This window comes from Pristiophorus japonicus, unplaced genomic scaffold, assembly GCF_044704955.1.
Source record: "Pristiophorus japonicus isolate sPriJap1 unplaced genomic scaffold, sPriJap1.hap1 HAP1_SCAFFOLD_565, whole genome shotgun sequence".
In the NCBI taxonomy this organism is placed as follows: Eukaryota; Metazoa; Chordata; class Chondrichthyes; family Pristiophoridae; genus Pristiophorus; species Pristiophorus japonicus.
Window position 1 is genome coordinate 230450 of NW_027254473.1, and position 25063 is coordinate 255512.

The window sequence follows — 25063 nt, forward strand, 5'->3', positions numbered from 1 at the left end:
AGGGTGTCAAATCGATGGCTACCCCCAATCCTTCTGGTCCAAAATAAATGCGGGGCGTAGCTTCTACTATTTCTTCTCTATTTAAAAAGGAATGTACCAAACACTGGTAAGTTTCAGCTTTTTGTCGAGTGTACCAGGCTGTACAGTGAAGCTGAACTGCCTCAAAGCTTGTCAAAATTATATACATCAATTCTTCAGTATTAAAGTCAAATTTAGCTTTTAAGTTTTGTATAACTTCATGTATCAAGGGGGAATAGAAGTTGCCAATCAATTGCCAACAATAGAGGGCAGCCTTTTCTTTGTTATCTTCCCTTTTCTCTTCTTCAATCCTCTTAAAGAACTGATGGATTTTATTTTTCCATCTGCCTGCAAAATCTATCATCGATTCTTCTGCTTTCTGCAAGCAGCGGGTGACTTCCCCTATATCCCCATGCTTTTTAGCTCCCTTTAGTATGGCATCCTTGCCCCTGTGCTGCAACCAATATTCCCGGGACTCATTTCCTTCTTCCTCATTATCTTCCCGCCAATCTCCGTTTTCGCCGGCGGGGATAGGGAACATATCTTTTACCCCCTGCCAAGAGGACCCATATGCTGCCTGCAGTAATAATTTCACATCTCCGGGGAGGGGGTTATATATGGTACAGGTTTGCTCAAGCCAGTTGTGAAAGGCTACTGGCTTCTGAACAGGATTAGGGGCGGCTGATATCATATCCCGAGCTTCCCCCGGTGTCCAGGGCTTTAGGACAGCCGTTGTTCCGATCATTACACGGGGGGCCTGTAACGGGGGGGTAATGGTGGAATCGGCCTGTCTTACAGTTGCCCTGGTATTCATTCCTGGGGCAGGGGTTGTGCCATCATCCTCGACTCCTCCCCCAGCCCCCCCCGTCTCCATTCCCATCTTCTGGTGGGTCTTGTGGATGGACTCATCGCCCAGAGGCCTGATCCAGCTGAGCGGCCACTATTTCTATAATCTCCTGCCAATCATCCGGCTTGGTGGTTGGAAGAGGGGGATATAAGCCGACAGGGGAAGCGGTCATAACCGGGGCACTCGGGGGGGCTGTAAGAGGGAGGGGGCTTTTCCTTACCCTCCTCCTCTTTCTTTTTATTTTTAGGGGGCTGGTGCCTCTTTGCCACCTCTGTCCATTTTTTAAAACAATTCTCCATATAATCTTTATCCCAAGTGGCGTCCCCCGCCCCATCTTTGGTGGTCTGTCTCCATTCCTCAATTAAGGACAATTTAAAACTTCCTCCATATGGCCAATCCCCATCAGACCAACCGTACAAATCACTCCTAAACATTACCGTGTATCTGTCGTCTCCTGTTTCTTTAATTACAGTGTCCGCCGGCGAGCCGGGCGCCACAATGGGATCTCCTACCTTCTCTCGTTGCTTTACTACCTTATGGATTCTTTTCTCAGTCTTAGGATGTGCTTTCATTCTTTCAGTTGAGAGGTCGTCTTTCTTTCCTTTTCTAGGAGCTGGGCGCGAGCGCCCTGCTCGACTCGAGCCGTTTCCCATTCTTCCGGGTGCAACGTCTCGCGATCTTTTCTGAAATGAGAGTTAGGACAATCCTACAAAATATACAATAATTTACAAAGCGCTCACCGGTGTTCTCTTTTCCGCTCAGCTCGGGGTCTCCTTTTGCCTTTTTGTTATTTTAGCTTCTTTGCGGTAGCTACCTTAAATGCCTCACCCCCTCCAGGGGATCTCGGCGGCACTTTCCTCCTTCCAGCTAGGAAGGTCCTTAAAATTCCTCTTTTCTCTTTAAAAGTTACATTTAGTTCTTTTGGATCTCGTTTTTTAGAGATCCTGCCGGACTACGCCAGAATCTGTCGAGGAAATATTCAGCTCAAATTAACTCAGGCGGAGACTTTCAGAATCGTGCTTCGAGAGAATTTTATTTTAAAAAAGCGAGATATCTCGGAGAGCCTGCTTGGACTGTACCAAGGCAAAAACTCTCCTGTACAAGCAAATTGTCCCTATCTTTATACAGAAATAGAATACAGAAATAGAAAAGGAATCTTATTCATTAGTTCCGTGAGTACAAAGGTCGTCTCGGGAGGTACACACTCTATCTGTCCTGGCATAGTTTCTCCCTGTTCACAGTCTGATAAGCAGAATATCAGGAGACTCCCTTTTAATACCAGATAGTCATTTAATTACATTTCTAAGTTTCAAGGCTAAAAAGTGTGGGTGTTGTTCTAGTCCTATTATTTCTTCAAATATAGCAAAAACAGAATTTAACCCTTCCCTTTACGGTAAGCCATAGATTCATAGATTCTTTCTTCCACAGTCTGCGTATGTCTCGGTATCTCTATCAGTGTGTGTGCCTATGTCTGTCTCTCTCTCTCTCTCTCTCTCTCTTTAAGATTATTAATATTTAATTAATGGCTTTGGCTCCTGATGCAGACCCGGGAGGCCGGGGATTGACTGGATTATTTCTGAGTGGCAGTCGGTGAGATGAGGCTGAGGGACTGGGACCTGGGTGGCTGGGATAGTGAGGGTGCAGTCCAAGCTGGGAGCAAGGAGAGAGTCCTGGGGGGTGGGTGAGTGTCTCAGGCCAGAGAGGCCGCAGGTCCCGGTCAAAGTTGGGACTGATGCAGTGTTGCACGAGTTTCCATTGAGATTTAAACCCTCTGGGTGGAATTTTTCTGTCATGTATTCAACCAGCATTGTAACCCATGTATAATCTGACCTAAGTTGTACACTATGAGAACACTGACCACTAGGTGGGAGACACTCCTAACCTGGACCTTCAGGTACAAAAGGGGAAGCTCCACCCACCTTCATCACTTGAGTGCTAAGGAATAAAGGACAGGTCACAGACTGACCTTCTCTCAAGCATGGGCCTCGTGTGCATTTATACTGTATAGTAAGGACGTATCAATGGCGACAAGAAACTGGGATTTAAACCACGTGAGCATGGCCACTAGCAGAACAGACGAGAGGTACTGTGTTAAGGAATGGTTGGGACAGAGATTCAACATTGTTAAAGCAGCACACAGTTCTCCAGGCAGACAAGGGCAGTCGGGCATGCCCCAACATGTAGTCGAACCCAGAGGGGGAGTTCGACAGAGACAACGGCAAGCTGAACAGCGATTTACGCCATTGCAAGGGACAATGCGGCCAGTAATGGGGCCATCAACACCTGTTAATGACGCATTCAAGGACAGTCACAGGGGCCGTCAGGGACGATCGACTGGCAAGGGACCTTTTGTTTCCAACAACAGCTCATGCTGGAGGCGTGGAGTCACTCACTCAGCCGGAGTTTGCAGAGATGAGCAAAATACCTGCAGAAATTGCGTGGGCCCACCAGCCGGTGGCGGTCTTTGTGGAGGACTCCATGGACCTGCAGTGCCAGCGCCCAGCAGACGGTGGCGATGTTTGAGGAGGACTCCATGGACCGACAGTGTGGGCGCCCATCAGCAGGTGGCGGTGTTTGTGGAAGACTCCATGGACCTGCAATGTGGAGCCCCACCAGCTGGTGGCGGTGTATTTGGAGGACTCTATGTGGACCTGCAGTGCGAGGGCCCACCAGAAGGTGGCGATGTTTGTGGAGGACTCCCTGTGGACCTGCAGTGCGGGGGCCCACCAGCGGGTGGCGGTGTCGGTGTGTGTCTGTAACTGTGTGTGTGTGTGTGAGAGAGAGAATGTTTCTGTCTCTATCTGCCCTCCCTCTGCCCCTGTGTGTGTGTGTCTCTGTGTGTATGTGACTCTCTGCCTATGTCTGTGTGTGTCTGCCTCAGCCTTCGGTCGCTTGAGAGTGTTTGAAGACCAGGACTTCAAATCTGGCACCAAGCTCATGGTCTACAGGGCTGTAGTAATACCCGCCCTGCTGTATGGCTCAGAGACTTGGACTATATACAGCAGACATCTCAAAACACTGGAGAAATACCACCAACGCACACTCCGCACCAACATTAGTGTTCTCGCTCAGGCCAACATCCCCAGCATCGAAGCATTGACCACACTCGACCAGCTCCGCTGGGCAGGGCCACATCATCCGCATGCCCGACACGAGACTCACAAAACAAGCGCTCTACTCGGAGCTTCGACATGGCATGCGAGCCAAAGGTGGGCAGAGGAAATATTACAGGGACACCCTCAAAGCCTCCCTGATAAAGTGCAACATCCCCACCGACACCTGGGAGTCCCTGGACAAAGACCAGTCCGTCCTAAGTGGAGGAAGTGCATCCGGGAGGGCGCTGAGCACCTCGAGTCTCGTCACCGAGAGCATGCAGAAAACAAGCGCAGACAGAGGAAGGAGCGTGTGGCAAACCAGGCCACCTTTACCTTCAACCACCATCTGCCCCACCAGTGACAGAGACTGTAGGTCCCGCATTGGTCTCATCAGTCACCTGAGAACTCACTTTTAGAGTGGAAGCAAGTCATCCGCGCCTCCGAGGGACTGCCTATGATGATGGTGATGTGTGTGTGTGTATCTTTTTGTGTCTCTGCATCTGTGTGTGTCTCTGTACGTGTCTCTGTCTCTCTCTGTGTGGCTGTCTCTGTATCTGTGTGTGGGTGGGTGGGTGTGTGTGTGTGTGTGTCTCTCTCTGTATCTCTGTGTGTATGTGTGTGTGTTTATCTCTCTCTCTGTCTGTGTGTGTATGTATGTGTCTCTATCTCTGCGTGTGTGTGTGTTTATCTTTGTGTATGTGTATCTGTGTGGGAGTGTGTGTGTGTCTATCTCTCTCTGTGTGTATGTATGGGTCTATGTATCTCTGTGTGTGTGTTTATCTGTATGTGTATGCGTCTCTGTATTTGTGTGTGTGTCTCTCTCTGTATATGTGTGTGTGTCTCTCTGTATATGTGTGTGTGTCTCTCTCTGTATATGTGTGTGTGTCTCTCTCTGTATATGTGTGTGTGTCTCTCTCTGTATATGTGTGTGTGTCTCTCTCTGTATATGTGTGTGTGTCTCTCTGTATATGTGTGTGTGTCTCTCTCTGTATATGTGTGTGTGTCTCTCTCTGTATATGTGTGTGTGTCTCTCTCTGTATATGTGTGTGTCTCTCTCTGTATATGTGTGTGTGTCTCTCTCTGTATATGTGTGTGTCTCTCTCTGTATATGTGTGTGTGTCTCTCTCTGTATATGTGTGTGTGTCTCTCTGTGTAAGCGAGAGAGAGAATCTGTGTCTCTGACTGTCTCTGGATGTGTCTCTCCCTTTGCCCGTGAGTGCACGTGTGTGCGAGAGTCTGTGTGTGTCTCGGTTTCTCTATCAGTGTGTGTGCCTATGTCTGTCTCTCTCTCGCTCTGCCTTTGTCTCTCTCTCTCTCTCTCTCTTTAAGATTATTAATATTTAATTAATGGCTCTCGCTCCTGATGCAGACCCGGGAGGCTGGGGATTGACTGGATTATTTCTGAGTGGCAGTCGGTGAGATGATGCTGAGGGACTGGGACCTGGGTGGCTGGGATAGTGAGGGTGCATCCAAGCTGGGAGCAAGGAGAGAGTCCTGGGGGGTGGGTGAGTGTCTCAGGCCAGAGAGGCCGCAGGTCCCGGTCAAAGTTGGAACTGATGCAGTGTTGCACGAGTTTCCATTGAGATTTAAACCCTCTGGGTGGAGTTTTTCCACTGCGGAGATGCTGTTTAAAGGCAATCGTTTGAGAATGAATGCATTTTTAACACACAGCTGGGGTGAGGAATCTGGGTGGGAATTGTGCCTACATATTTATAAATTATCTCTTTTTCAGTGTGAGTCAGTGAGAATAATCTCCTCCAGCCTTGGCTCAATGGGCTGCACTCCCTCCGCTCTGACTCAAATGTTGCGAGTTCCAGTCCCACTCCAGAGACTTGAACACAGAAATCTAGGCCGACATTCCCAACGTTAGTACTGAGGGAGCGCCGCACTGTCGGAGGGGCAGTACTGAGGGAGCACCGCACTGTCGGAGGGGCAGTACTGAGGGAGTGCCGCACTGTCGGAGGGGCAGTACTGAGGGAGCGCCGCACTGTCGGAGGGGCAGTACTGAGGGAGCGCCGCACTGTCGGAGGGTCAGTACTGAGGGAGTGCCGCACTGTCGGAGGGGCAGTACTGAGGGAGTGCCGCACTGTCGGAGGGGCAGTACTGAGGGAGTGCCGCACTGTCGGAGGGGCAGTACTGAGGGAGTGCCGCACTGTCGGAGGGGCAGTACTGAGGGAGTGCCGCACTGTCGGAGGGGCAGTACTGAGGGAGTGCCGCACTGTCGGAGGGGCAGTACTGAGGGAGCACCGCACTGTCGGAGGGTCAGTACTGAGGGAGTGCCGCACTGTCGGAGGGGCAGTACTGAGGGAGCGCCGCACTGTCGGAGGGGCAGTACTGAGGGAGCACCGCACTGTCGGAGGGTCAGTACTGAGGGAGTGCCGCACTGTCGGAGGGGCAGTACTGAGGGAGCGCCGCACTGTCGGAGGGGCAGTACTGAGGGAGCGGCGCACTGTCGGAGGGGCAGTACTGAGGGAGTGCCGCACTGTCAGAGGGTCAGTACTGAGGGAGCGCCGCACTGTCGGAGGGGCAGTACTGAGGGAGTGCCGCACTGTCGTAAGGTCAGTACTGAGGGAGCGCCGCACTGTCGGAGGGGCAGTACTGAGGGAGCGGCGCACTGTCGGAGGGGCAGTACTGAGGGAGTGCCGCACTGTCGGAGGGGCAGTACTGAGGGAGCGCCGCACTGTCGGAGGGGCAGTACTGAGGGAGCGGCGCACTGTCGGAGGGGCAGTACTGAGGGAGTGCCGCACTGTCGTAAGGTCAGTACTGAGGGAGCGGCGCACTGTCGGAGGGGCAGTACTGAGGGAGTGCCGCACTGTCGGAGGGGCAGTACTGAGGGAGCGCCGCACTGTCGGAGGGGCAGTACTGAGGGAGCGGCGCACTGTCGGAGGGGCAGTACTGAGGGAGTGCCGCACTGTCGGAGGGGCAGTACTGAGGGAGCGCCGCACTGTCGGAGGGGCAGTACTGAGGGAGTGCCGCACTGTCGTAAGGTCAGTACTGAGGGAGCGGCGCACTGTCGGAGGGGCAGTACTGAGGGAGTGCCGCACTGTCGGAGGGGCAGTACTGAGGGAGCGCCGCACTGTCGGAGGGGCAGTACTGAGGGAGCGGCGCACTGTCGGAGGGGCAATACTGAGGGAGCGGCGCACTGTCGGAGGGGCAGTACTGAGGGAGTGCCGCACTGTCGGAGGGGCAGTACTGAGGGAGCGCCGCACTGTCGGAGGGGCGGTACTGAGGGAGTGCCGCACTGTCGGAGGGGCAGTACTGAGGGAGCGGCGCACTGTCGGAGGGGCAGTACTGATGGAGTGCCGCACTGTCGTAAGGTCAGTACTGAGGGAGTGCCGCACTGTCGGAGGGTCAGTACTGAGGGAGTGCCGCACTGTCGGAGGGTCAGTACTGAGGGAGTGCCGCACTGTCGGAGGGGCAGTACTGAGGGAGTGCCGCACTATCGGAGGGGCAGTACTGAGGGAGCGGCGTACTGTCGGAGGGGCAGTACTGAGGGAGTGCCGCACTGTCGTAAGGTCAGTACTGAGGGAGTGCCGCACTGTCGGAGGGTCAGTACTGAGGGAGTGCCGCACTGTCGGAGGGGCAGTACTGAGGGAGTGCCGCACTGTCGGAGGGTCAGTACTGAGGGAGTGCCGCACTGTCGGAGGGGCAGTACTGAGGGAGTGCCGCACTATCGGAGGGACAGTAATAAGGGAGTGCCGCACTGTTGGAGGGGCAGTACTGAGGGAGCGCCGCACTGTCGGAGGGGCAGTACTGAGGGAGTGCCGCACTGTCGGAGGGGCAATACTGAGGGAGTACTGCACTGTCGGAGGGGCAGTACTGAGGGAGTGCCACACTGTCAGAGGAGCGGTACTGAGGGAACGCCGCACGGTCGGAGGGGCAGTACTGAGGGAGCGCCGCACTATCAGATATTTTTAGTATAAGGGGTGTTGCACAGGTGTGGGGCAGACTGGTTGGGCTGGGTGCTCTTTGCCTTTCCGTCATTGTTCATGGGTTGGTATGTAACCTTTCGGCCTGCTGACCGAGGGCCGTGCGGCTCTTTGTCGGCCGGTGCAGACACGATGGGCCGGAATGGCCTCCTTCTGCCCTGTAAATTTCTATGTTTCTATGTTTCTATCTCTGTAACCTCCTCCAGCTCCTCCATCCCTCCCTAACCTCCTCCAGCCCCAAACCCCTCCCTATCTCTGTAACCTCCTCCAGCCCCAAACCCCTCCCTATCTCTGTAACCTCCTCCAGCCCCTACACCTCTCCCTATCTCTGTAACCTCCTCCAGCCCCGACACCCCTCCCTATCTCTGTAACCTCCTCCAGCCCCAAACCCCTCCCTATCTCTGTAACCCCCTCCTGCCCCTACACCCCTCCCTATCTCTGTAACCCCCTCCAGCCCCAAACCCCTCCCTATCTCTGTAACCTCCTCCAGCTCCTCCATCCCTCCCTAACCTCCTCCAGCCCCAAACCCCTCCCTATCTCTGTAACCTCCTCCAGCCCCAAACCCCTCCCTATCTCTGTAACCTCCTCCAGCCCCTACACCCTCCCTATCTCTGTAACCTCCTCCAGCCCCAAACCCCTCCCTATCTCTGTAACCCCCTCCTGCCCCTACACCCCTCCCTATCTCTGTAACCCCCTCCAGCCCCAAACCCCTCCCTATCTCTGTAACCTCCTCCAGCTCCTCCATCCCTCCCTAACCTCCTCCAGCCCCAAACCCCTCCCTATCTCTGTAACCTCCAGCCCCTACACCCCTCCCTATCTCTGTAACCTCCTCCAGCTCCTCCATCCCTCCCTAACCTCCTCCAGCCCCAAACCCCTCCCTATCTCTGTAACCTCCTCCAGCCCCAAACCCCTCCCTATCTCTGTAACCTCCTCCAGCCCCTACACCCTCCCTATCTCTGTAACCTCCTCCAGCCCCAAACCCCTCCCTATCTCTGTAACCCCCTCCTGCCCCTACACCCCTCCCTATCTCTGTAACCCCCTCCAGCCCCAAACCCCTCCCTATCTCTGTAACCTCCTCCAGCTCCTCCATCCCTCCCTAACCTCCTCCAGCCCCTACACCCCTCCCTATCTCTGTAACCCCCTCCAGCCCCAAACCCCTCCCTATCTCTGTAACCTCCTCCAGCTCCTCCATCCCTCCCTAACCTCCTCCAGCCCCAAACCCCTCCCTATCTCTGTAACCCCCTCCAGCCCCAAACCCCTCCCTATCTCTGTAACCCCCTCCTGCCCCTACACCCCTCCCTATCTCTGTAACCTCCTCCAGCCCCAAACCCCTCCCTATCTCTGTAACCCCCTCCTGCCCCTACACCCCTCCCTATATCTGTAACCCCCTCCAGCCCCAAACCCCTCCCTATCTCTGTAACCTCCTCCAGCTCCTCCATCCCTCCCTAACCTCCTCCAGCCCCTACACCTCTCCCTATCTCTGTAACCTCCTCCAGTCCCTACACCCCTCCCTATCTCTGTAACCTCCTCCAGCTCCTCCATCCCTCCCTAACCTCCTCCAGCCCCTACACCTCTCCCTATCTCTGTAACCTCCTCCAGCTCCTCCATCCCTCCCAAACCTCCTCCAGCCCCTACACCTCTCCCTATCTCTGTAACCTCCTCCAGCCTCAAGTCCCTCCCTATCTCTGTAACCTCCTCCAGCTCCTCCATCCCTCCCTATCTCTGTAACCCCCTCCAGCCCAAAACCCCTCCCTATCTCTGTAACCTCCTCCAGCCCCAAGTCCCTCCCTATCTCTGTAACCTCCTGCAGCTCCTCCATCCCTCCCTAACCTCCTCCAGCCCCTACACCCCTCCCTATCTCTGTAACCCCCTCCAGCCCCTACATCCCTCCCTATCTCTGTAACCCCCTCCAGCCCCTACACCCCTCCCTATCTCTGTAACCCCCTCCAGCCCCTACACCCCTCCCTATCTCTGTAACCTCCTCCAGCCCCTAACCCCTCCCTATCTCAGTAACCCCCTCCAGCCCCTACACCCCTCCCTATCTCTGTAACCTCCTCCAGCCCCTAACCCCTCCCTATCTCTGTAACCCCCTCCTGCCCCTACACCCCTCTCTATCTCTGTAACCCCCTCCAGCCCCTACACCCCTCCCTATCTCTGTAACCTCCTTCAGCCCCTACACCCCTCCCTATCTCTGTAACCTCCTCCAGCCCCTACACCCCTCCCCATCTCTGTAACCTCCTCCAGCCCCAAACCCCGCCCTATCTCTGTAACCTCCTCCAGCTCCTCCATCCCTCCCTAACCTCCTCCAGCCCCTACACCTCTCCCTATCTCTGTAACCTCCTCCAGCCCGGACACCCCTCCCTATCTCTGTAACCTCCTCCAGCCCCAAACCCCTCCCTATCTCTGTAACCCCCTCCAGCCCCTACACCACTCCCTATCTCTGTAACCCCCTCCAGCCCCTACATCCCTCCCTATCTCTGTAACCCCCTCCAGCCCCTACATCCCTCCCTATCTCTGTAACCCCCTCCAGCCCCAACACCCCTCCCTATCTCTGTAACCCCCTCCAGCCCCTACACCCCTCCACATCTCTGTAACCACCTCCAGCCTCTACACCCCTCCTCATCTCTGTAACCCCCTCCAGCCCCAAACCCCTCCCTATCTATGTAACCTCCTCCAGCCCCAAACCCCTCCCTATCTCTGTAACCTCCTGCAGCTCCTCCATCCCTCCCTAACCTCCTCCAGCCCCAAACCCCTCCCTATCTCTGTAACCTCCTCCAGCTCCTCCATCCCTCCCTAACCTCCTCCAGCCCGGACACCCCTCCCTATCGCTGTAACCTCCTCCAGCCCCAAACCCCTCCCTATCTCTGTAACCCGCTCCAGCCCCGACACCCCTCCCTATCTCTGTAACCTCCTCCAGCCCCAAACCCCTCCCTATCACTGTAACCCCCTCCAGCCCCAAACCCCTCCCTATCTCTGTAACCCCCTCCAGCCCCTACATCCCTCCCTATCTCTGTAACCCCCTCCAGCCCCAACACCCTTCCCTATCTCTGTAACCCCCTCCAGCCCCTACACCCCTCCCTATCTCTGTAACCCCCTCCAGCCCCTACACCCCTCCCTATCTCTGTAACCTCCTCCAGCCCCTAACCCCTCCCTATCTCAGTAACCCCCTCCAGCCCCTACACCCCTCCCTATCTCTGTAACCTCCTCCAGCCCCTAACCCCTCCCTATCTCTGTAACCCCCTCCAGCCCCTACACCCCTCTCTATCTCTGTAACCCCCTCCAGCCCCTACACCCCTCCCTATCTCTGTAACCTCCTCCAGCCCCTACACCCCTCCCTATCTCTGTAACCTCCTCCAGCCCCTACACCCCTCCCCATCTCTGTAACCTCCTCCAGCCCCAACACCCCTCCCTATCTCTGTAACCTCCAGCCCCTACACCCCTCCCTATCTCTGTAACCTCCTCCAGGTCCTCCATCCCTCCCTAACCTCCTCCAGCCCCAAACCCCTCCCTATCTCTGTAACCTCCTCCAGCCCCAAACCGCTCCCTATCTCTGTAACCTCCAGCCCCTACACCCCTCCCTATCTCTGTAACCTCCTCCAGCCCCAAACCCCTACCTATCTCTGTAACCTCCAGCCCCTACACCCCTCCCTATCTCTGTAACCTCCTCCAGGTCCTCCATCCCTCCCTAACCTCCTCCAGCCCCAAACCCCTCCCTATCTCTGTAACCTCCTCTAGCCCCTACACCCCTCCCTATCTCTGTAACCTCCTCCAGCCCCTACACCCCTCCCTATCTCTGTAACCTCCTCCAGCCCCTACACCCCTCCCCATCTCTGTAACCTCCTCCAGCCCCAACACCCCTCCCTATCTCTGTAACCTACACCCCTCCCTATCTCTGTAACCTCCTCCAGGTCCTCCATCCCTCCCTAACCTCCTCCAGCCCCAAACCCCTCCCTATCTCTGTAACCTCCTCCAGCCCCAAACCGCTCCCTATCTCTGTAACCTCCAGCCCCTACACCCCTCCCTATCTCTGTAACCTCCTCCAGCCCCAAACCCCTACCTATCTCTGTAACCTCCAGCCCCTACACCCCTCCCTATCTCTGTAACCTCCTCCAGGTCCTCCATCCCTCCCTAACCTCCTCCAGCCCCAAACCCCTCCCTATCTCTGTAACCTCCTCCAGCCCCTACACCCCTCCCTATCTCTGTAACCCCCTCCAGCCCCTACATCCCTCCCTATCTCTGTAACCCCCTCCAGCCCCTACACCCCTCCCTATCTCTGTAACCCCCTCCAGCCCCTACACCCCTCCCCATCTCTGTAACCACCTCCAGCCTCTACACCCCTCCCTATCTCTGTAACCACCTCCAGCCCCTACACCCCTCCCTATCTCTGTAACCTCCTCCAGCCCCAAACCCCTCCCTATCTCTGTAACCTCCTGCAGCTCCTCCATCCCTCCCTAACCTCCTCCAGCCCCAAACCCCTCCCTATCTCTGTAACCTCCTCCAGCTCCTCCATCCCTCCCTAACCTCCTCCAGCCCCTACACCTCTCCCTATCTCTGTAACCTCCTCCAGCCCGGACACCCCTCCCTATCGCTGTAACCTCCTCCAGCCCCAAACCCCTCCCTATCTCTGTAACCCGCTCCAGCTCCGACACCCCTCCCTATCTCTGTAACCTCCTCCAGCCCCAAACCCCTCCCTATCTCTGTAACCCCCTCCAGCCCCAACACCCTTCCCTATCTCTGTAACTCCCTCCAGCCCCTACACCCCTCCCTATCTCTGTAACCCCCTCCAGCCCCTACACCCCTCCCTATCTCTGTAACCTCCTCCAGCCCCTAACCCCTCCCTATCTCTGTAACCCCCTCCAGCCCCGACACCCCTCTCTATCTCTGTAACCCCCTCCAGCCCCTACACCCCTCCCTATCTCTGTAACCTCCTCCAGCCCCTACATCCCTCCCTATCTCTGTAACCTCCTCCAGCCCCGACACCCCTCCCCATCTCTGTAACCTCCTCCAGCCCCAACACCCCTCCCTATCTCTGTAACCTCCAGCCCCTACACCCCTACCTATCTATAACCTCCTCCAGGTCCTCCATCCCTCCCTAACCTCCTCCAGCCCCAAACCCCTCCCTATCTCTGTAACCTCCTCCAGCCCCAAACCGCTCCCTATCTCTGTAACCTCCAGCCCCTACACCCCTCCCTATCTCTGTAACCTCCTCCAGCCCCAAACCCCTACCTATCTCTGTAACCTCCAGCCCCGACACCCCTCCCTATCTCTGTAACCTCCTCCAGGTCCTCCATCCCTCCCTAACCTCCTCCAGCCCCAAACCCCTCCCTATCTCTGTAACCTCCTCCAGCCCCTACACCCCTCCCTATCTCTGTAACCTCCTCCAGCCCCTACACCCCTCGCTATCTCTGTAACCTCCTCCAGCCCCTACACCCCTCCCCATCTCTGTAACCTCCTCCAGCCCCTACACCCCTCCCTATCTCTGTAACCTCCTCCAGCCCTACACCCCTCCCTATCTCTGTAACCCCCTCCAGCCCCGACACCCCTCCCCATCTCTGAAACCACCTCCAGCCCCTACACCCCTCCCTATCTCTGTAACCTCCTCCAGCCCCAAACCCCTCCCTATCTCTGTAACCCCCTCCAGCCCCAAACCCCTCCCTATCTCTGTAACCTCCTCCAGCCCCAAACCCCTTCCTATCTCTGTAACCTCCTCCAGCCCCAAACCCCTCCCTATCTCTGTAACCCCCTCCAGCCCCAAACCCCTCCCTATCTCTGTAACCACCTCCAGCCCCTACACCCCTCCCCATCTCTGTAACCACCTCCAGCCCCTACACCCCTCCCCATCTCTGTAACCTCCTCCAGCCCCAAACCCCTCCCTAGCTCTGTAACCCCCTCCAGCCCCAAACCCCTCCCTATCTCTGTAACCTCCTCCAGCCCCAAACCCCTCCCTATCTCTGTAACCTCCTCCAGCCCCAAACCCCTCCCTATCTCTGTAACCCCCTCGAGCCCCAAACCCCTCCCTGTCTCTGTAACCTCCTCCAGCCCCAAACCCCTCCCTATCTCTGTAACCTCCTCCAGCTCCTCCATCCCTCCCTAACCTCCTCCAGCCCCAAACCCCTCCCTATCTCTGTAACCTCCTCCAGCTCCTCCATCCCTCCCTAACCTGCTCCAGCCCCTACACCTCTCCCTATCTCTGTAACCTCCTCCCGCCCGGACACCCCTACCTATCTCTGTAACCTCCTCCAGCCCCAAACCCCTCCCTATCTCTGTAACCCCCTCCAGCCCCGACACCCCTCCCTATCTCTGTAACCTCCTCCAGCCCCAAACCCCTCCCTATCTCTGTAACCCCCTGCAGCCCCTACACCCCTCCCTATCTCTGTAACCCCCTCCAGCCACTACACCCCTCCCTATCTCTGTAACCTCCTCCAGCCCCTACACCCCTCACTATCTCTGTAACCCCCTCAAGCCCCTACACCCCTCCCTATCTCTGTAACCCCCTCCAGCCCCGACACCCCTCCCTATCTCTGTAACCCCCTCCAGCCCCTACACCCCTCCCTATCTCTGTAACCTCCAGCCCCTACACCCCTCCCTATCTCTGTAACCTCCTCCAGCCCCGACACCCCTCCCTATCTCTGGAACCCCCTCCAGCCCGGACACCCCTCTCTATCTCTGTAACCCCCTCCAGCCCCTACACCCATCCCTATCTCTGTAACCCCCTCCAGCCCCTACACCCCTCTCTATCTCTGTAACCCACTCCAGCCCCTACACCCATCCCTATCTCTGTAACCCCCTCCAGCCCCTACACCCCTCCCTATCTCTGTAACCCCCTCCAGCCCCTACAGCCCTCCCTATCTCTGTAACCTCCTCCAGCTCCTCCATCCCTCCCTAACCGCCTCCAGCCCCTACACCTCTCCCTATCTCTGTAACCTCCTCCAGCTCCTCCATCCCTCCCTAACCTCCTCCTGCCCCTACACCTCTCCCTATCTCTGTAACCTCCTCCAGCCTCAAGTCCCTCCCTATCTCTGTAACCTCCTCCAGCTCCTCCATCCCTCCCTATCTCTGTAACCCCCTCCAGCCCAAAACCCCTCCCTATCTCTGTAACCTCCTCCAGCCCCAAGTCCCTCCCTATCTCTGTAACCTCCTGCAGCTCCTCCATCCCTCCCTAACCTCCTCCAGCCCCTACACCCCTCCCTATCTCTGTAACCCCCTCCAGCCCCTACATCCCTCCCTATCTCTGTAACCCCCTCCAGCCCCTACACCCCTCCCTATCTCTGTAACCCCCTCCAGCCCCTACACCCCTCCCTATCTCTGTAACCTCCTCCAGCCCCTACACCCCTCCCTATCTCTGTAACCCCCTCCAGCCCCTACACCCCTCCCTATCTCTGTAACCTCCTCCAGCCCCTAACCCCTCCCTATCTCTGTAACCCCCTCCTGCCCCTACACCCCTCTCTATCTCTGTAACCCCCTCCAGCCCCTACACCCCTCCCTATCTCTGTAACCTCCTTCAGCCCCTACACCCCTCCCTATCTCTGTAACCTCCTCCAGCCCCTACCCCCCTCCCCATCTCTGTAACCTCCTCCAGCCCCAAACCCCGCCCTATCTCTGTAACCTCCTCCAGCTCCTCCATCCCTCCCTAACCTCCTCCAGCCCCTACACCTCTCCCTATCTCTGTAACCTCCTCCAGCCCGGACACCCCTCCCTATCTCTGTAACCTCCTCCAGCCCCAAACCCCTCCCTATCTCTGTAACCCCCTCCAGCCCCTACACCCCTCCCTATCTCTGTAACCCCCTCCAGCCCCTACATCCCTCCCTATCTCTGTAACCCCCTCCAGCCCCTACATCCCTCCCTATCTCTGTAACCCCCTCCAGCCCCAACACCCCTCCCTATCTCTGTAACCCCCTCCAGCCCCTACACCCCTCCACATCTCTGTAACCACCTCCAGCCTCTACACCCCTCCTCATCTCTGTAACCCCCTCCAGCCCCAAACCCCTCCCTATCTATGTAACCTCCTCCAGCCCCAAACCCCTCCCTATCTCTGTAACCTCCTGCAGCTCCTCCATCCCTCCCTAACCTCCTCCAGCCCCAAACCCCTCCCTATCTCTGTAACCTCCTCCAGCTCCTCCATCCCTCCCTAACCTCCTCCAGCCCGGACACCCCTCCCTATCGCTGTAACCTCCTCCAGCCCCAAACCCCTCCCTATCTCTGTAACCCGCTCCAGCCCCGACACCCCTCCCTATCTCTGTAACCTCCTCCAGCCCCAAACCCCTCCCTATCACTGTAACCCCCTCCAGCCCCAAACCCCTCCCTATCTCTGTAACCCCCTCCAGCCCCTACATCCCTCCCTATCTCTGTAACCCCCTCCAGCCCCAACACCCTTCCCTATCTCTGTAACCCCCTCCAGCCCCTACACCCCTCCCTATCTCTGTAACCCCCTCCAGCCCCTACACCCCTCCCTATCTCTGTAACCTCCTCCAGCCCCTAACCCCTCCCTATCTCAGTAACCCCCTCCAGCCCCTACACCCCTCCCTATCTCTGTAACCTCCTCCAGCCCCTAACCCCTCCCTATCTCTGTAACCCCCTCCAGCCCCTACACCCCTCTCTATCTCTGTAACCCCCTCCAGCCCCTACACCCCTCCCTATCTCTGTAACCTCCTCCAGCCCCTACACCCCTCCCTATCTCTGTAACCTCCTCCAGCCCCTACACCCCTCCCCATCTCTGTAACCTCCTCCAGCCCCAACACCCTTCCCTATCTCTGTAACCTCCAGCCCCTACACCCCTCCCTATCTCTGTAACCTCCTCCAGGTCCTCCATCCCTCCCTAACCTCCTCCAGCCCCAAACCCCTCCCTATCTCTGTAACCTCCTCCAGCCCCAAACCGCTCCCTATCTCTGTAACCTCCAGCCCCTACACCCCTCCCTATCTCTGTAACCTCCTCCAGCCCCAAACCCCTACCTATCTCTGTAACCTCCAGCCCCTACACCCCTCCCTATCTCTGTAACCTCCTCCAGGTCCTCCATCCCTCCCTAACCTCCTCCAGCCCCAAACCCCTCCCTATCTCTGTAACCTCCTCTAGCCCCTACACCCCTCCCTATCTCTGTAACCTCCTCCAGCCCCTACACCCCTCCCTATCTCTGTAACCTCCTCCAGCCCCTACACCCCTCCCCATCTCTGTAACCTCCTCCAGCCCCAACACCCCTCCCTATCTCTGTAACCTCCAGCCCCTACACCCCTCCCTATCTCTGTAACCTCCTCCAGGTCCTCCATCCCTCCCTAACCTCCTCCAGCCCCAAACCCCTCCCTATCTCTGTAACCTCCTCCAGCCCCAAACCGCTCCCTATCTCTGTAACCTCCAGCCCCTACACCCCTCCCTATCACTGTAACCTCCTCCAGCCCCAAACCCCTACCTATCTCTGTAACCTCCAGCCCCTACACCCCTCCCTATCTCTGTAACCTCCTCCAGGTCCTCCATCCCTCCCTAACCTCCTCCAGCCCCAAACCCCTCCCTATCTCTGTAACCTCCTCCAGCCCCTACACCCCTCCCTATCTCTGTAACCCCCTCCAGCCCCTACACCCCTCCCTATCTCTGTAACCCCCTCCAGCCCCTACATCCCTCCCTATCTCTGTAACCCCCTCCAGCCCCTACACCCCTCCCTATCTCTGTAACCCCCTCCAGCCCCTACACCCCTCCCCATCTCTGTAACCACCTCCAGCCTCTACACCCCTCCCTATCTCTGTAACCACCTCCAGCCCCTACACCCCTCCCTATCTCTGTAACCTCCTCCAGCCCCAAACCCCTCCCTATCTCTGTAACCTCCTGCAGCTCCTCCATCCCTCCCTAACCTCCTCCAGCCCCAAACCCCTCCCTATCTCTGTAACCTCCTCCAGCTCCTCCATCCCTTCCTAACCTCCTCCAGCCCCTACACCTCTCCCTATCTCTGTAACCTCCTCCAGCCCGGACACCCCTCCCTATCGCTGTAACCTCCTCCAGCCCCAAACCCCTCCCTATCTCTGTAACCCGCTCCAGCTCCGACACCCCTCCCTATCTCTGTAACCTCCTCCAGCCCCAAACCCCTCCCTATCTCTGTAACCCCCTCCAGCCCCAACACCCTTCCCTATCTCTGTAACCCCCTCCAGCCCCTACACCCCTCCCTATCTCTGTAACCCCCTCCAGCTCCTACACCCCTCCCTATCTCTGTAACCTCCTCCAGCCCCTAACCCCTCCCTATCTCTGTAACCCCCTCCAGCCCCGACACCCCTCTCTATCTCTGTAACCCCCTCCAGCCCCTACACCCCTCCCTATCTCTGTAACCTCCTCCAGCCCCTACATCCCTCCCTATCTCTGTAACCTCCTCCAGCCCCGACACCCCTCCCCATCTCTGTAACCTCCTCCAGCCCCAACACCCCTCCCTATCTCTGTAACCTCCAGCCCCTACACCCCTACCTATCTCTGTAACCTCCTCCAGGTCCTCCATCCCTCCCTAACCTCCTCCAGCCCCAAACCCCTCCCTATCTCTGTAACCTCCTCCAGCCCCAAACCGCTCCCTATCTCTGTAACCTCCAGCCCCTACACCCCTCCCTATCTCTGTAACCTCCTCCAGCCCCAAACCCCTACCTATCTCTGTAACCTCCAGCCCCGACACCCCTCCCTATCTCTGTAACCTCCTCCAGGTCCTCCATCCCTCCCTAACCTCCTCCAGCCCCAAACCCCTCCCTATCTCTGTAACCTCCTCCAGCCCCTACAACCCTCCCTATCTCTGTAACCTCCTCCAGCCCCTACACCCCTCGCTATCTCTGTAACCTCCTCCAGCCCCTACACCCCTCCCCATCTCTGTAACCTCCTCCAGCCCCTACACCCCTCCCTATCTCTGTAACCTCCTCCAGCCCTACACCCCTCCCTATCTCTGTAACCCCCTCCAGCCCCGACACCCCTCCCCATCTCTGAAACCACCTCCAGCCCCTACACCCCTCCCTATCTCTGTAACCTCCTCCAGCCCCAAACCCCTCCCTATCTCTGTAACCCCCTCCAGCCCCAAACCCCTCCCTATCTCTGTAACCTCCTCCAGCCCCAAACCCCTTCCTATCTCTGTAACCTCCTCCAGCCCCAAACCCCTCCCTATCTCTGTAACCCCCTCCAGCCCCAAACCCCTCCCTATCTCTGTAACCACCTCCAGCCCCTACACCCCTCCCCATCTCTGTAACCACCTCCAGCCCCTACACCCCTCCCCATCTCTGTAACCTCCTCCAGCCCCAAACCCCTCCCTAGCTCTGTAACCCCCTCCAGCCCCAAACCCCTCCCTATCTCTGTAACCTCCTCCAGCCCCAAACCCCTCCCTATCTCTGTAACCTCCTCCAGCCCCAAACCCCTCCCTATCTCTGTAACCCCCTCGAGCCCCAAACCCCTTCCTGTCTCTGTAACCTCCTCCAGCCCCAAACCCCTCCCTATCTCTGTAACCCCCTCCAGCCCCGACACCCCTCCCTATCTCTGTAACCCCCTCCAGCCCCTACACCCCTTCCTATCTCTGTAACCTCCAGCCCCTACATCCCTCCCTATCTCTGTAACCTCCTCCAGCCCCGACACCCCTCCCTATCTCTGTAACCCCCTCCAGCCCCGACACCCCTCCCTATCTCTGTAACCCCCTCCAGCCCCTACACCCCTCCCTATCTCTGTAACCTCCTCCAGCCCCTACACCCCTCCCTATCTCTGTAACCTCCTCCAGCCCCTACACCCCTCCCTATCTCTGTAACCCCCTCCAGCCCCGACACCCCTCCCTATCTCTGGAACCCCCTCCAGCCCGGACACCCCTCTCTATCTCTGTAACCCCCTCCAGCCCCTACACCCATCCCTATCTCTGTAACCCCCTCCAGCCCCTACACCCCTCTCTATCTCTGTAACCCCCTCCAGCCCCTACACCCATCCCTATCTCTGTAACCCCCTCCAGCCCCTACACCCCTCCCTATCTCTGTAACCCCCTCCAGCCCCTACACCCCTCCCTATCTCTGTAACCCCCTCCAGCCCCTACACCCCTCCCTATCTCTGTGATCTCCTCCAGGCCCACAATCTACCCCGAGATCTCTGCACTCCTCTAATTCTGCCCTTGACCAGGGACACCCTCAAAGCCTCCCTGATAAAGTGCAACATCCCATTCTATTAAGCTCCACCCCTTCCGTCCAGGCTTGCTAAATACATTATATTCTGATGCAATTTGATGCCAGTGGAGTGGGCTGATTCTCTGAGAGTTAGATCTTTACTTCAATGATCACAGATCGACTGCAGTAAGCGGGAAATAAACTCCGCCCCCCACCTCCCCCCAAGCTCTGGAATTCACTCCCTAAACCTCTCCTGTCTCTCTCTCTCTCGCTCTCCTCCTTTAAGACGCTCCTTAAAAGCGACCCCTTTGAGCAGGTTGTTGGACACCTGCGCCAATATCTCCACATGTGGCTCGGTGGGTGAGGATAGGGGGCACTTGGGGTTCCGGTTTGAAGTCAGGATTAGGGTTTGCTCTCAGGGTTGGGAGCAGACTTTGTGATTTGCATGTTAGGGTTAGGATAACGTTTGTGAATATGATTCTGACTACTCGATTAGAGTGGAGTTTAAAAGCTGGGATAAAGAGACCAGAACTGTAACCAGTGCTCCAGATGTGGCCTCAACAGAGCCCTGTATAGTTGGAGTAACATTTCTTTGCTCTTATACTCCAATCCCTTTGTAACACAAGCTAACATACCATTTGCCTTTCTCATTGCTTGCTGTAACAAACGCTTGTGTTCGAAGATCAGGCCCTGAAATCTGACACCAAGCTCGGTCTACAGGACTGTAGTGATACCCGCCCTCCTGTATGGCTCAGAGACGTGGACCATATACAGCTGACATCTCAAATCGCTGGATAAATACCATCAACGATGCTCCACAAGATCCTACAAATCCCCTGGGAGGACAGATGTGCCAAGGTTAGCGTCCTCGACCAGGCCAACATCCCCAGAATCGAAGCACTGACCACACTCGACCAGCTCCGCTGGGCAGGGCCACATTGTCCGCATGCCCGACATGTGACTCCCAAAACAAGCGCTCTACTCGGAGCTTCGACACGGCATGCGAGCCAAAGGTGGTCAGAGGAAACGTTACAGGGACACCCTCAAAGCCTCCCTGATAAAGTGCAACATCCCCACCGACACCTGGGAGCCCCTGGCCAAAGACCAGTCTGCCCTAAGTGGAGGAAGTACAACCGGGAGGGCGCTGAGCACCTTGAGTCTTGTCGCCGAGAGCGTGCAGAAACCAAGTGCAGGCAGCGGAAGGAGCGTGCTGCAAACCAGTCCCACCCTCCCCTTCCATCAACCACTGTCTGTCCCACCTGTGACAGGGTCTGTGGTTCCCAAATTGGACTGTTCAGTCACCTGAGAACTCACTTTTGGAGTGGAAGCAAGTCTTCCTCAATACTGAGGGACTGCCTATGATGATGGCTTGCTGTAACAGCATGTTAACTTTCTGTGATTGGTGTACAAGTACATCCAGGTCCCTCCGAACACCAATATATTTTCCAATCTCTCACCATTCAATAAATATCTCACTCCCCCTCCTGGTGTCTCCCTGTATTACAGCTCATTCCTAAATCCATTGAGACAGAGAGAGAGGGAGGGAGGGAGGGAGAGAGAGAGAGAGAGAGAGGGAGAGAGGGTGGGATGGAGAGAGACAAAGAGAGAGTGAGAGAGGGAGGGAGGGAGGGAGAGAGGGTGGGATGGAGAGAGACAAAGAGAGAGTGAGGGAGAGAGAGGGAGGGAGAGAGGGTGGGATGGAGAGAGACAAAGAGAGAGTGAGGGAGAGAGAGGGAGGGACAGACAGAGAGAGAGAGAGAGAGGGAGCGACAGAGAGAGGGAGAGAGAGGGAGGGACAGACAGAGAGAGAGAGAGAGAGACAGAGCGAGGGAGGGAGGGAGAGAGAGAGGGGGACGGACAGAGAGAGGGAGAGAGGGAAAAAGAGAGAGAGGGAGGGACAGAGAGAGAGGCAGAGAGAGGGAGGGAGAGAGAGAGAGAGAGGGAGGGAGGGAGAGAGAGAGAGAGAGACAGAGAGAGGGAGGGAGGGAGAGAGAGAGAGAGGGACGGACAGACAGAGAGAGACAGAGAGAGGGAGGGAGGGAAAAAGAGAGAGAGGGAGGGACAGAGAGAGAGGCAGAGAGAGGGAGGGAGGGAGAGAGAGAGAGAGAGAGAGAGGGAGGGAGGGAGAGAGAGAGAGAGAGGGAGCGACAGAGAGAGGGAGAGAGAGGGAGGGACAGACAGAGAAAGAGAGAGAGAGACAGAGAGAGGGAGGGAGGGAGAGAGAGAGAGAGGGACGGACAGAGAGAGACAGAGAGAGGGAGGGAGGGAAAAAGAGAGAGAGGGAGGGACAGAGAGAGGCAGAGAGAGGGAGGGAGGGAGAGAGAGAGAGAGAGAGAGAGGGAGGGACAGAGAGAGAGAGAGAGAGGGAGGGACAGAGAGAGAGAGAGAGAGAGAGGACACAGAGAGACAGACTGTGTCCCTGAGAGGACGAAGACTTGGATAAGAGGCTTTGATCGATGCAGTGAGTTTTATTTCTCAGCAATGCCAATTAAGCGGACAGAGGTTTTACAGGGTCGGGGGTCGCGGGGCCTGCACAATCAAACGGAGCCTGAATTCTGAATTGCAGAGTGATTACAGACTGTTCTACAGAAGTAACATAGGAACAGGAGGAGGCCATTCAGCCCCTCGAGCCTGTTACACAGGAACAGGAGGAGGCCCATTCAGTCCCTCGAGCCTGTTACACAGGAACAGGAGAAGGCCATTCAGCCCCTCGAGCCTGTTACACAGGAACAGGAGGAGGCCATTCAGCCCCTCGAGTCTGTTACATTAGGAACAGGAGGAGGCCGTTCAGCCCCTCGAGCCTGTTACATTAGGGACAGGAGGAGGCCGTTCAGCCCCTCGAGCCTGTTTCATTAGGAACAGGAGGGGACCATTCAGCCCCTCGAGCCTGTTACATTAGGAACAGGAGGAGGCCATTCAGCCCCTCGAGCCTGTTACATTAGGAACAGGAGGAGGCCGTTCAGCCCCTCGAGCCTGTTACATTAGGAACAGGAGGAGGCCATTCAGCCCCTCGAGCCTGTTACATTAGGAACAGCAGGAGGCCATTCAGCCCCTCGAGCCTGGTACATTAGGAACAGGAGGAGACCATTCAGCCCCTCGAGCCTGTTACACAGGAACAGGAGGAGGCCATTCAGCCCCTCGGGCCTGTTACATTAGGAACAGGAGGAGGCCGTTCAGCCCCTCGAGCCTGTTACACAGGAACAGGAGGAGGCCATTCAGCCCCTCGAGCCTGTTACATTAGGAACAGGAGGAGGCCATTCAGCCCCTCGATCCTGTTACATTAGGAACAGGAGGCCATTCAGCCCCTCGAGCCTGGTACATTAGGAACAGGAGGAGGCCATTCAGCCCCTCGAGCCTGGTACATTAGGAACAGGAGGAGGCCATTCAGCCCCTCGAGCCTGGTACATTAGGAACAGGAGGAGGCCATTCAGCCCCTCGAGCCTGTTACACAGGAACAGGAGGAGGCCATTCAGCCCCTCGAGCCTGTTACATTAGGGACAGGAGGAGGCCGTTCAGCCCCTCGAGCCTGTTACATTAGGGACAGGAGGAGGCCGTTCAGCCCCTCGAGCCTGTTACACAGGAACAGGAGGAGGCCATTCAGCCCCTCGAGCCTGTTACATTAGGAACAGGAGGAGGCCGTTCAGCCCCTCGAGCCTGTTACATTAGGAACAGGAGGAGGCCATTCAGCCTCTCGAGCCTGTTACATTAGGGACAGGAGGAGGCCATTCAGCCCCTCGAGCCTGTTACATTAGGAACAGGAGGAGGCCATTCAGCCCCTCGAGCCTGTTACATTAGGAACAGGAGGAGGCCATTCAGCCCCTCGAGCCTGTTACATTAGGAACAGGAGGAGGCCATTCAGCCCCTCGAGCCTGTTACACAGGAACAGGAGGAGGCCGTTCAGCCCCTCGAGCCTGTTACATTAGGAACAGGAGGCCATTCAGCCCCTCGAGCCTGTTACATTAGGAACAGGAGGAGGCCGTTCAGCCCCTCGAGCCTGTTACATTAGGAACAGGAGGAGGCCCATTCAGCCCCTCGATCCTGTTACATTAGGAACAGGAGGAGGCCGTTCAGCCCCTCGATCCCCTTACCCAGGAACAGGAGGAGGCCCATTCAGCCCCTCGAGCCTGTTACATTAGGATAGGAGGAGGCCATTCAGCCCCTCGAGCCTGTTACATTAGGATAGGAGGAGGCCATTCAGCCTCTCGAGCCTGTTCCGCCTTTCAATCCCACCATGGATGATCTGTGACCTCAGATTCCCTGCAGTCGAGGGATATTTTTGAGGCTGCACTTCAATGTGAGTTTGTTAAAGGGGAAGTGACGAGGATATTTCTCCCCCTGACAGCCCAAATTCACCCCCTCTTCCCCCCCGTCCCCCCCCCCACAAACCCCACCGCTCTTCCACCTTCCATCACAAAGTTGTCCAACAAATGTAGCTGAATTTAGCAACTTTCTCCGAGGGACAGGGGAAGCTAATGTTGCCCCTCCCTGGGGTAAAGATTGGAGGGGGGGATGGGGAGGTGGGGTTGGAGGAGGGAGAAATCAGTCAAGGTATTCCACTCCGAACCGCCTACTCGTGCCGCAATGTGCACATTAGGGTGGGGCAGGTGTCCGAGGGAGGGTCTCCGGTGATCAGCGAGGCCTCGCACAGTCAAATAGTGCAAAGCTTTCCCCCCTATGCCTTGAGCTCGCGGGCCGGGGGGGTGGTGGGGTCTGTCGAGGGGCAGAGGGGGAGAATGTCTGGTGAAGGGTTAGTCCCCGCACCGTGGGGCCCCGAGCCGTTCCCTGGTGTCCTGTGCCAAGCGGTTTATCCGGGTTTGGGGGGTTGTGTGAGTGTGTCAGCAGTGGCTCAGTGGGCAGCACCTCGCAGGGAGCCCCTCGCTGCCGGAGGGGCGGTACTGAGGGAGTGTCACACTGTCGGAGGGGCGGTACTGAGGGAGAGCCGCACTGTCGGAGGGGCAGCACCTCGCAGGGAGCCCCTCACTGTCGGAGGGGCGGTACTGAGGGAGTGCCGCACTGTCGGAGGGGCAGTACTGAGGGAGTGTCACACTGTCGGAGGGGCAGTACTGAGGGAGTGCCTCACTGTCAGAGGG

General features: G+C 57.0%; 1 protein-coding gene across 1 annotated transcript in view; it reads left to right on the plus strand.

Moving 5' to 3' along the window:
• The first annotated feature begins 22376 nt into the window (after nucleotides 1-22376).
• LOC139254650 (putative uncharacterized protein DDB_G0290521) overlaps nucleotides 22377-25063 on the plus strand; it is a 57528-nt gene continuing 54841 nt past the window's right edge. The window contains exon 1 of the mRNA XM_070873772.1: nucleotides 22377-22434. Coding sequence (XP_070729873.1) covers nucleotides 22430-22434 — 5 coding nt within the window. The 5' untranslated portion in view covers nucleotides 22377-22429. The remainder of the gene's footprint in view (nucleotides 22435-25063) is intronic.